This window comes from Podarcis liolepis, assembly GCF_965112155.1.
Source record: "Podarcis liolepis genome assembly, chromosome: 6".
NCBI classification, from domain to species: Eukaryota; Metazoa; Chordata; class Lepidosauria; order Squamata; family Lacertidae; genus Podarcis; species Podarcis liolepis.
The window spans coordinates 35,629,102-35,641,183 of NC_139559.1; the positions used below are offsets into that span (position 1 = coordinate 35,629,102).

General features: G+C 42.2%; 1 protein-coding gene across 3 annotated transcripts in view; it reads left to right on the forward strand.

Moving 5' to 3' along the window:
* The window catches only part of SLC16A1 (solute carrier family 16 member 1), a 44,836-nt gene that overhangs the window by 23,283 nt on the left and 9,471 nt on the right, over positions 1 to 12,082 (forward strand). For all 3 annotated transcript variants that reach the window (XM_083509002.1, XM_083509003.1, XM_083509004.1), the window contains one exon: positions 2,666 to 2,923. In XM_083509002.1, the coding sequence (XP_083365128.1) occupies positions 2,707 to 2,923 (217 nt within the window). In that variant the 5' untranslated portion in view covers positions 2,666 to 2,706. The remainder of the gene's footprint in view (positions 1 to 2,665; positions 2,924 to 12,082) is intronic.

Below are 12,082 nucleotides of genomic sequence, written 5' to 3' on the forward strand. Positions count from 1 at the left end.
AGTGACCATTAGGGATTCTGAAAGCTTCTGGCAAAGTGGCTAAGAATGGGTCCCTCAAAGCACCAAATGGAAAAGTGTGGTTCTAGAACTAATGTTAAGTGGACTAATGTAGAACAATAGGAGTCGAAATAATTGAAAAGGGGTCATAGGAGAAGGTGCACAGTGACAATAGGGTGTGGAATGTTTTAGGCAGAGTTAAAGAAAAGGTGTGTGCTATTTCCTTCTATCTTTTTTTAAAAACAATTTTATTTATTAAGTGGTCATAGCTGTGCAGAAGCGATAAAAAATACTGAAGCGCTGGGTTAGTTTCCCATACTGCCTCCTTGTACTCCTTTTAGGAATATGGACTTGTGGCTTTTTCTGCTGTGATACTAAGGGATAGTGAACATGTAGACATTAAAATTCAAAACATGTTGTTGTTTATATTGGAATAGCCCCAGAGGATATTCTCTCTGCTGAACACCACCAGTCCAAAGTGTGATTCATGCAAACTTTTGTTGTGGTTGAGGTTGGGGTGGTTTCTTATAAACCAGGCTGACTTGATAGTGTTATGGTGGTCAAGTGGGACAGCATGGTTTGGACTGGTGTGTCACTATGTTTGTAGTGAACCCAGGATGCACTCCAACACTCTTGAACTCAACTATTCTTTGAGATTTGGTTCCCATAATTTTGACTGATGGTATGTGCTGATTGTTGACCCTTTTAAGAAGATGTAGCCTAAATAAACCTCTGTGAAAGTCATGTTCATTGGAACTAATGCTGTTGACTGGAAATGCAATGATTTCCTAACCATTTCAGCAGTCAAATGCTTTGTAATTGATATGTCTTGTGGGAGAAACTTTTGCAACTATTATGCAACTTCTAGGTCCTTGTCCTTGCTTGTAATTTGTACTTCATGCATCTGTTTTATTGCCGAAGTTTTGTGTAACTATCTCTGACTTCAGGACCTAGCTATCCAGCATGAACAGTATCTATATTTTTCATATTTTTAAGTTTAAATTTGTATCAGCCCTTCATGCAAAGATCTCAAGGTGGTTCACAGCAGTGTTTGTGCTCTGAGCCCCTGCATGCTTTCTTAAGGCTGTATATATGTGCAAAAAAAACCATATACAGTATCCTAAAAAAAGGTGGTTCACAGCATAATTTATGGTAGAGTATTTCTGAAAATGCTGAACAAAGAGACTCACCAGAGATTTCTAGTTATTACTAACTCATTTTACAGTGGTACCTCGGGTTAAGAACTTTATTTGTTCTGGAGGTCTGTTCTTAACCTGAAACTGTTCTTAACCTTAAGCACCACTTTAGCTAATGGGGCCTCCTGCTGCTGCCGCGCCGCCGGAGCACAATTTCTGTTCTCATGCTGAAGCAAAGTTCTTAACCCGAGGTACTATTTCTGGGTTAGTGGAGTCTGAACCTGAAGCGTCTGTAACCTGAAACGTATGTAACCCGAGGTACCACTGTACTTGAAAATCCCAGATTACCAACAATTAATCTATTCTGTTTTATTTCTAGTTGCTCAGGCCATGTATCCTAAAAAGTGAACCTTATATTTTTAAGCTTGCAAATTTTATAAACTACCGGTAGTTTTTCCTATAATAGGTAAATAACTTCAGAAGAAACAAATGCCAGTAGTGGTCTCTGGCCTTTAAATGGACATGGGTTTCAGGGTGGCATAACCTTGAGCTGTTCAAATCCAGCCTTGGCATTGCAAATGCCCATAAACAAGAAGCTTTTGATACGATTTGGTTCTGGAATTCAGAAACCTAATTGCCAGAAAGAATAAATGCTGATTTGAACTTAATGCTGTAACATTGTTTTACATAATGAGAATGAACTTGTTTCCCCCTGGGATCGCACACTTTCCCTCCAGTGTAGCCACAAAGAGGAGTTTGGACAGTTTTGTTTTTTGTCTTAAATTAACCACAGCTTGCCATAGCATCAAACCCATACAGTGGTACCTCGGGTCACAGACGCTTCAGGTTACAGACGCTTCAGGTTACAGACTCCTCTAACCCAGAAATAGTACCTCGGGTTAAGAACTTTGCTTCAGGAGGAGAACAGAAATCGTGTGGCGGTGGCAGGGCGGCAGCAGGAGGCCCCATTAGCTAAAGTGGTACCTCAGGTTAAGAACAGTTTCAGGTTAAGAACGGCCCTCCAGAACGAATTAAGTTCTTAACCCGAGGTACCACTGTACAAGCTATGTTTAATCACAATGGCCAGCTTCAAAGTACAGTTAAGAAACTGATTTCTTTGTTTTCATTAATCATAAATAACCACAGTTTGCCTGGGTTTGGAGGCCATAGCCTCCCATAGACCTTCCAAACAACTTTTTAGGACTGCGCTGGAGGAGGCAGGGGGAGTCCAGTGGGAGGCAAGGCTTTTTCTTACAGCACTAAACCATGTGTAAGCATTGCATCCAAATGCAACCTAAAGCTAGTGTTAATTTCTATGGGTTTTTGTACTCTTCAGCTGTTTAAAAAACAGCCCTGTGAGTCAAAATTCAAATGTTAGATTTCATTCAGATGGAGTGTTCCTCTCTGAAGCTTCTGTGTAGGAGTAGAGGGAAGTTTTAGCTTGTAGAATGTGGCTCATTTCAAGAGACTTAGAAAAAAATTAAACGGAATGCTTCCGCAACCCTAATGACCTTACTCTGTTTTCTTCACAGATCTTTGATTTCTAGTTGAATTTGCTACCACTTCAATCAAGATGCCACCAGCAATTGGAGGCCCCGTGGGATACACGCCACCAGAAGGAGGGTGGGGCTGGGCAGTGGTTGTTGGTGCCTTTATCTCTATAGGCTTTTCCTATGCATTCCCAAAATCCATCACGGTATTCTTTAAAGAGATAGAAATCATCTTCGAAGCATCTAGCAGCAAAGTGTCCTGGATCTCTTCCATTATGCTGGCAGTTATGTATGCAGGAGGTAAGTTTGCAAGCAAAATAAAGCTGCATGTCTTTACTGTGTCATATGTGGAGGCTTAATTATAATTGTGACTCCTAATTTAATCTGTTTTAATTAGAGTCAAAAGATTTATTAATAGATTTGTTGTGGGTACCTTATTTCGTTTACACCCACACTGTATATTTAAAGCAGTCTTATACCACCTTTAACTGTTATGGCTTCCTCAAAGAATCCTAGAAACTAATTAACTGTAGGTTAAGGATATCTTGAGTTGCTAGGACTATAGTACTCAAGTCCCTTAAACTACAGTTCCCAGGATTATTTTTTGGGGGAGGGGAAGCAGTGACTGCTAAAATGATATAGGAGTACTTTAAATAAATGGTGTGGATGTGACCCTTTGTCTCCCATGTGGTAGAATGAATTCTTGATACCCAAAATGGGATGAGGGTGGGGTGGAGAAAACCCAACTCCAAAGCTAACTTTTCTTCCTCCTTTACAAAGCTGAAAATAAAATATTTCCGGGGTACTATTTCTGACATGGCAGTCTTTCTGGTGTGCCTCTCTGACATCATTTGTAAGGAGGCTGCTCTAAGTTAGCTAATTATTCTTATTCTTTATTAAATTTGTATTTTACCCTTCGTCCAAAAATCACAGGGTGGTTCACAACATAAAAATACAAAATTTGAACACAAAATGCATAATAAAACAAAAAGCCCCCAAACCAATAGCCACTCCCCATACATTTTTAAAAACCATAGAATACTCAATCAGCCCAAAGCGGCCTGGTTATAAAGAAATGTTTTCGCATGGTGCCTAAAGATACTAATGAAGACACCAGGTGAGCTTCACAGGGGAGAGCATTCCACAACTGTTGTCATGTTGCCACCCTCTGGTACCTCTTGTGGAGGAGGCACACAAAGATGGGCCTTAGATGATGACTGCAGGGCTAGGTCAATTCATATAGGAAGAGATACTCCCTGACACACTGCAGTCCTGAACCATTTAAGGCTTTATAGGTCAAAACCAGCACTTTGAGTTGGGCCCAGAAATTAATTGGCAGCCAGTGCAGTTGGGCCAGGATCAGTGTAATATTCTCAAACCATCTTGCCCTGGTCAGCAGCCTGGCTGCTGAATTCTGTACCGGCTGAATCTTCCGAACCATCTGCAGAGGCAGCGCACATATAGCACATTGCAGTAATCTAACCTAGAGGTTACCAGAGCATAGACAACTGGAGTTAGGCTCTCTCTGTCCAGATAGGGCCACCAGCTGAAGCTAATGAAAGGCATTCTACCAGGCCATCTGAGCGTCAAGCGATAGCAAAGGATCCATCAGTACCCTCAAGCTACATGCTCACGCCTTCAGAGGGAATGAAATCCCATCAAGAACAGGCAACCTTCAAGCTATTTGGTCTAGGGGACCATGCCGCTAGCAGTCCCTCCCTCTTATTTGGATAGAGCTTTAGTTCGTTGGCTCTCATCCTTTACCGAGGCAAGACATTGGTCTACAACATCACCCGCAGATGTAAAGGAGAAGTAGAGCTGTGTGACACCAACCAGCTACTTGCTGGCAACACACTCCAAAGCTCCAGATGACTCAGTGGTGTCATATAGATTTTAAAAAGCATATGGGATAAAATGGAACCCAGAGGAACCCCACATTGAAAGCTGCATGGAGCCAAAGAGCACTGCCTAAGCATAAACCTCTGAAAATGACCATTCACACAGGACCAGAACTACTGCAAAGCAGTGCCGCCACCCCCCAACTTGGACAGATGCTCCAGAAGAATACCATAGTCAATGGTATTGAAATCCAAGGAGAAGTTGAGGAGAATCAATAGGGACATATTGACCTTGGGTTTCTCCTGGCAGAGGCCATCATACAGGGCAAGTGCACTGCTTTTCTGAGTTAGCCTGGTTAAGGAAAGACAGTAGATGCTCAGCACTGCAAGTCACAGGAAGATACATTGTAGGAGCAAATAAAGCATTGACTATATGTATATCAGATCTTGTTATTTCAGAATTCCTGTGTTCTCCTGTTTTTTATTACATCCTAGTAATAATAAAATTAAACTGGTTGCCCATTTGCAAAGATAAGCAGGGTCTGGTATGGTTTAAAATTGGATGGGGGACTGTGGGTTGAGATTAATTCATTGCGGTTGGACAAGATGGCCCTCGGGTCTCTTCCAACTCCATGATTCTACTGTTTTTATTATATTATTTTAGTTGCTTTTAGGTTTTTTTTAGACTGTTCAGGGATTTAAAAAAAAATTAAGTAGTCTTGAAATGCTGCTAAATAAATACAGTAGTAAGAAAAACCTGCCCAGGGTAGAAGCTTTGGCTGAGTTATTGCTTCCACCCTGGCTTCTTGCAAGTGGAACTGAAATGTGTGCTGTGAATTTTCTCACTTTCTTCTGTTAGAATGACCTGTAAGGCTCCAAAGTGGGGGTTAAGGTACAAGGATAAGAAATATTTCCTCCCTTGCTGCTTTCCATAATGAGGGTGGATTGCAGGTAGTATTCAATAAATCATTTTCTCTGAAAATTGTAACTATGAAACAAAATCTACTTTGTTAATAGAAAGAGGAAATAGAGCAGCAGGATGGGACTTCTAATTTGGTGAGGAGGGGAAAAGATAAAAAAATAGTACAGTGGTACCTCTAGTTGAGGACTTAATCCGTTTTGGGGTGCCATTTGCACCTCAAAAAGTCCACAACTAGAGCGTCTTTTCTGTGCATGTGCACGGCGCGATTGAGCGCTTCTGCACATGCGCGGGTTTGCTGCACTGATTGATTGGGAGTGACCAGTGAGGTCAACCATTTCCCCCACTTCCTGGTGTGTAAGGTGCACTGAAAACCACAAGTTTCCTGCTATGAAGATTGCAAAAACAAAACAAAAACCCTCTTGCTTAAACCTCTCAAGGTGTATTCTATGGTGCTGGGCACATGAAGGCAGGAGGAGGGAGTGCTGAAATTAGCTGGCTGGGTTTTTTTTTCTTTCCTGATTCAACAAATCATATTTGATTGGGAAAATGGCATTTGAACCAGAATTACCTGTTCATCAGCATTTCAATGGCTGTGGCTGGAGGTCTTTCATTAGAATGGTCTGTGTATAGAGAAGCTAACAAGATACATCTGATTTAAATTTTATTTGAACTGAATTATTTCCAGTCTGCTTTCAAGCTACAGGACAAAAGATCCCATTATTTTGTCATAAGCATTTGAAACACAGGATCTGAAAGGCTTGGGGCAATTATGGAGTGCAGTGTCCAGTTTTCTTTTTTAAAACAATTCCCCCCCCCTTCTTGTGCAGGGAAGTGGTCCTGGTTAGTGAATAGTACTCTGTATCTTGCCTCCCTCACTCTCGTGTTCTTTCTCAATGCTCATATTCTCAGTATTCCTCTCACTCATCCATGCCAACTCATTTCTCTGTATCCAACAAAACTCCAGACAGTGCAAACAGAATGTTATGTAAACTGTACCCTTTACTAACTTACAAGACTGAGTTTTGGCTGTCTTGGTGCAGTATGTTGCCAGACCTTGGATATTGTCCTGTAATTGGAGAAGGTAGAGACCCCCCCCCCCAAGCTACTGCCGAATAGGAATCTCAGCCATGGCAATTGTAGCAAAACTGATGTATGCCATGGAAAAAGGGGCCCAGGCTATGCTGAGTCAGGAGATTTTCTCAGGGCAGATAGAAAACAAATATATATATATATATCCCATTTGCTACTGATACTTAAGCAAACATCTCTTTAAAAACCCTAAAACCACTGATTAAAATCAACCTATTGGCTACATTTGGATGAGATGCTAAATCAGGGGTCAGCAAACTTTTTCAGCAGGGGGCCGGTCCACTGTCCCTCAGACCTTGTGGGGGGCCGGGCTATATTTTGAAAAAATAATAATGAATGAATTCCTATGCCCCACAAATAACCCAGAGATGCATTGTAAATAAAAACCCAGAGATGCATTTTACTCATGTAAAAAGATGCTGATTCCCGGAATTTCCGCAGGCCGGATTTAGAAGGCAATTTAGAAGTGCACACCGACCCCTCTCGCTCTCCAGGTTTCAGGAAGCTATCCGCAAGCCTGCGGAGCCCGCAGGAGTTCCAAAGGCTTGCGGATAGCTGCCCTAAGCCCAGGGTGCGCAGTGGGCTACAGCGCTGCGCTCCCCGGGCTTCGGATAGCAGCAAGCTCCGGGAGCGATGGTGAGGTTGAGCGCAACGTTCTGGGGGCTGGGGTCAGGGGAAGCTCGGGCTTCCCCCGCCCCCAGCCCAGCAAGCTCGGGGGGGGGGGATAATTTCCCCCCTTTATTCCCCCCCCCAAAAAATAAGTGCGCCCTATGGGCCAGTGCACCCTATAGGGCGGGAAATATGGTAGTTCATTTCAAAACGGGATACCTTCAAGTACTGGTGAAGCTAACATAAAGGTAAAGTCAAAAAAAGCAATATAACAGTTTGTAAAACAGGACATACTGAATAGCGCGCGCACACACACACACACACACACGTGTCTATGTGTCCTGAATTCCGATTCTCTTCACTTTCTAACCTGATGTTTCCCTTTTGAGCTGACATGGCATAAGTTCCTCCTTTGGAAGCAGAGCTGGGTATTTGTGGCTTCAATGCTGCTACAGTGTTGGTGGGCCAGACTTCTGTTTTGCATTTTGCCTCAGAAAGCAAGTGACGTTGTTGCATGAGACTTTTCCTTGGAAGGGAACAGTCTCTGCTTTGTCCTTATTCAGTTGGTGAGGCAACCAGCAGACTTCCCTGCTTCAGTGTTACAACAAGCACGTAAAGAGCCGTCTGTGATCATTTGCTTTAAAGGTTTAGATAATCCGTTTTCTAAACACCCTGTTTCTAATCTGTGCTCCTCCAGCCCTTTCTCTTCTCTCTTCGTGGGCTGGGGATGCAGAGCGGAGTGGCACCCAGGGTCTTCTGGGCTCAGCCTGGAGCTCCCCGGCTAGCCTTAGCAAGCTCTCTCGGGGCTGCTCCTGCCCAGCACATGAGTTGGCTTGAGGGAGGGCAAACAGAGCTGCAGGAGGGTGGGTGGGCTGAACTCTGGAGCCCAAACAGCAAATGGAGGAGGGTGGGAAATGGGAATCCCTTGCAGCTCCTTCCCTCAGGAGGTGCTAAACAAACACGTCCCTGTAAGGGAGAGAAGGTGGGCTGTGTAAACACAAGGGGAACTAAGGCACAGAGAAGTAGCACACACAGATTTCTGAGGTGATTTCTGTGCCCCCAGCAGGGGTCAGTTTTGCCAACCCCCTAGTTTAACCTCTGATTGTCAAAGTCTTTTTTCCCCCTTGGATGCCTGTCCCCTTTCCTCCTGCTTTTAATTTTTGTTGTTGTTGTTGTTGTTGTTGTGCATAAAGCTGAATGCACACAAGTTAAATGCATGTAAGCTGTGGGCGGGTGAAGATTGGCTTCTCCTTTGTTTGGAATAATAAGAGAAAATGAGATGTTTGTTTCTAAGATGGGACATAATTATTTCATTAGCTGTTGGTATACTTCCAAAATATCCAGGCTCTAAAGAGCAATATTTTCTGGTCTCATTTGGCTATAAGTGTTGTGAATTTTTTATTTTTTATTTTGCTTATTTGTGGCTGACCTTGCTAAGCGTGTGGCTTACTTAGTCTATATGCTTGTTTGCACTGTTGTCCTTTAAACCATTTTCCAGTAAAATGAATCTTTTTAAATTAAAATTGCATATTTGTCCAGAAAAGGACAGTGCTCTTTTTCAAGGTAGTGACTAAAAACTTGGTGGAAGCTCTGCTGTTTAGGAGTTTCATATAACCACATGTCAAAGTTCATGTTCTGCAAAACTTTACATAAGCCGCTCCATTGATAGATGAGATTTTACTCCATGAAGTGAAATGTAATTTGGCTGTGTGCTCACTCTGTCAACTGGACTTGAATTCTGCCAATTCTCCCTTTTATAACATGGTACAATTCAGTAGTGTCCTCTTAACAAACACAGAACTTTAGTGTTTAATATCCATGTGACACTCTGAAGCTATTGTGTGCTTTGTGTAGGTGTTCTGCAGCTGCTGAAGCATCTGGATGTTGCAATGATATAAGAAAAGACTGCTGCACAAAAGCAGTAGCTGCAGAACGCTGCATGCCTAGTGTCATTCCTATATAAGGCAAGTGGGTGAACTGTGGTCTGGGGGCCACATGTGGCTCCAACCTAATTTTATGCTCCTTCTGACACCACCTAAAGCTGCCCTGTTCCTCCATCTGATCAGAATTCCTTCCTTCCTGCATGCCCTCTCAGTTTTCCTGGCATTTAACAGTGACCCACTTTTATGTAGTTTCAGTAGAAGTTGAAAGGATGTTATTCTATTTGATGAAAATAAATGGGGGTTTGTTTTAAATTACCCTTTTGTACTTATTTGCGCTGTGTGTGTGTGTGGCACATTTAAGTCTGAAAGGAATTAATTTTATTTGTTTTCCAGAACAGTAGTTATTTTGGTTTGTTATACTAAAAAATCTTCTTACCTAATTATTTGAGTGATACTGTCAAACCCAGCAGGTCTTAAGTTCTAAGTAGACCTCCATAGGATTGGACATTCTCATCCAAGGGTAGCTACAGTGAAAATTGAAGCAGTCTTCTTTCAGATTAGTTAATCCATAAGGCTTTTGTTTCTAGCTCCTTGATAGAACGTACTTCTTGAGGGAAACAATGTCTACCCGCCCCTGCTACAGGCAAAAATTCAAGGGAGAAAATTTCAGTGATTTATTTACATTTGCCTTGTAAAAAGAAAATGATGGGCAAAGTGCCATGGTGCAGTGGCAGAACATATGCTGTGCATATGAAGAGTCCCATATTGTCTTTCTGCAAAAATCAGTATGGGCACAGTAGATTGTATGCATGGTTAAGCAAACTAAGATCCAACAAGCTTGTGAAGAGTAGAGCAGGTACAACTTCAGCACTGAAGGTGAGAGTCATTTTTGGATTGGCAGTCTGCTTGGTTCCTCCTCAGAATCGATAACTCTACCTACAACCTCCTTCCCAGCTGACTCTTGAGACCTCCTGGGGACCAGATGGGGCTCATCCTAATCCACTGGGACCCTCCCCAGGAACATCAAACTGTAGCTCTTCAAGCTTCTCCCACCCTTCTGGGGGGAAAAACCACTGCATAGACCTATGCCCGAGACCTTGGATTTTGGTTGGCTGGACAGGGCAACTTCATATGTATTCAGGCCTGGAATTTGGGAGCCCCATATTTAATTCTTGAGATTTCTTATGAATAGGCTACACAGCTGTAAAGTGCACTAATCACTTTACCATGATTTTTTAAAAAGAGCTTTATTAGGAAAATAATAACTGACATACAGAAAGGAGACTGCTGTACTTTGTGTACTTCTCTAAAAACAATTGGAACAGTACCAAGTGGGACAAGATGTGACCCAGCTGGAACTTGTTGGGATTTCTGAATGCCTTGGTTGTTGTTTTTTCTAAAAACTAGGATGCTGTTATCAAGGCCAGCAAACTTCTATTTAGTTATCCAGGGTCACCATTGGGCTGAGTACCTTGTTATCTGTTAATGGAGAAACCAGATCAGTTAATATCCAGGGCGTGCACATTTGGATTTATTTAAATGGGCTTTATTATTGGTCCTTAGTCACTGTTTGCTTTGGATTTAGGAAAGTACTTTAAATACTGCTGTGTAGCTTTATCAGACTCATACCTTTTGTTTGGTAATTAAAAGAATATAGTATATACATAAAAGATATTGACTAGAGAGGATTTCAGCTGTGATTTCAGCTACTGACTAGCCTGGAATTTGATACACAAGTTATAGTAAAATACCCTCTCTTTTGTTATCACTGTTTTATATCTGGTTGAAACTGTTCAATTCATCTGTTATGCCAATCGTCAAACTACTTTTTACCACTCAAGGAGTTGCTTTGGAGCTGAATCATACATTTACATATTTGGTAAAAAAGTGAGTTTACTACAGACTGCCTACCCTCACAACCATTTCAGTGTGTCCAGTAGTAGATAGGTAGCCGTGTTGGTCTGCCATAGTCAAAATAAAAAATTCCTTCCAGTAGCACCTTAAAGACCAACTAAGTTAGTTCTTGGTATGAGCTTTCGTGTGCATGCACACTTCTTCAGATACACTGAAATAGAAGTTGCCAGATCCTTCTATATAGTGAGAAGGTGGGGAGGGGTGTTACTCAGAAGGATGGTGGGAATGGGAGATAGGCAGATAGCTGGGAGAGCCTATTGACGACTCTTAACGACTGTAATAGGTCTTACAGGAAAAGGCAAGGGGTGAGAAGGTGAGAAATGGTTTAGTTATGTATAGTGAGATAAGAATCCAATGTCTTTGTTAAGCCCAGGTCTTTTCATGGTTTTAAGTTTGGTAATGAGTTGTAATTCAGCAGCTTCTCTTTCCAGTCTGTTTCTGAAATTCCTTTGTAGTAAAACAGCTACTTTGAGATCTTGTATAGAATGTCCTGGGAGATTGAAGTGTTCTCCTATTGGTTTCTCTGTTCTGTGATTCTTGATGTCAGATTTATGTCCGTTTATTCTTTGGCGTAAGGTTTGGCCTGTTTGGCCAATATAGAGAGCTGAAGGACACTGTTGGCATTTGATGGCATACACAATGTTAGACGATGAGCAATTAAATAGTCCCGAGATGGTATGTGTGATGTTGTTGGGGCCAGTAATGGTGTTGTCCGGGTGTATGTGGCAGCAAAGTTGGCATCTGGGTTTATTGCAGGCTCTGGTGCCAGTGTCTGTGTTAAGTCTGGTTGTAGTATTATTGTGGGTTAGGAGTTGTTTAAGATTGGGTGGCTGTCTGTAGGCAATGAAAGGTCTTCCTCCCAGAGCTTGAGAAAGAGAACTGTCATTGTCCAGGAGAGGTTGTAGATCTCTGATGATGCGTTGTACTGTTTTAACTTGGGAGCTGTATGTGATGACTAGAGGTGTTCTGTTATTTTCTTTTTTGGGTCTGTCTTGCAGCAAGTTCTCTCTGGGTATCAGTCTGGCTCTGTTGATCTGTTGTCTAACTTCATCTGCTGGGTATTTTAGTTCTGAGAAGGTTTGCTGTAGATCCCTTAGGTGAGAGTCTCTGTCTGTAGAATTGGAACAGATGCGGCTGTAACGTAGTGCCTGGCTATATACAATGGACTGTTTGGTATGTTTGGGATGGTAGCTAGAGGCATGTA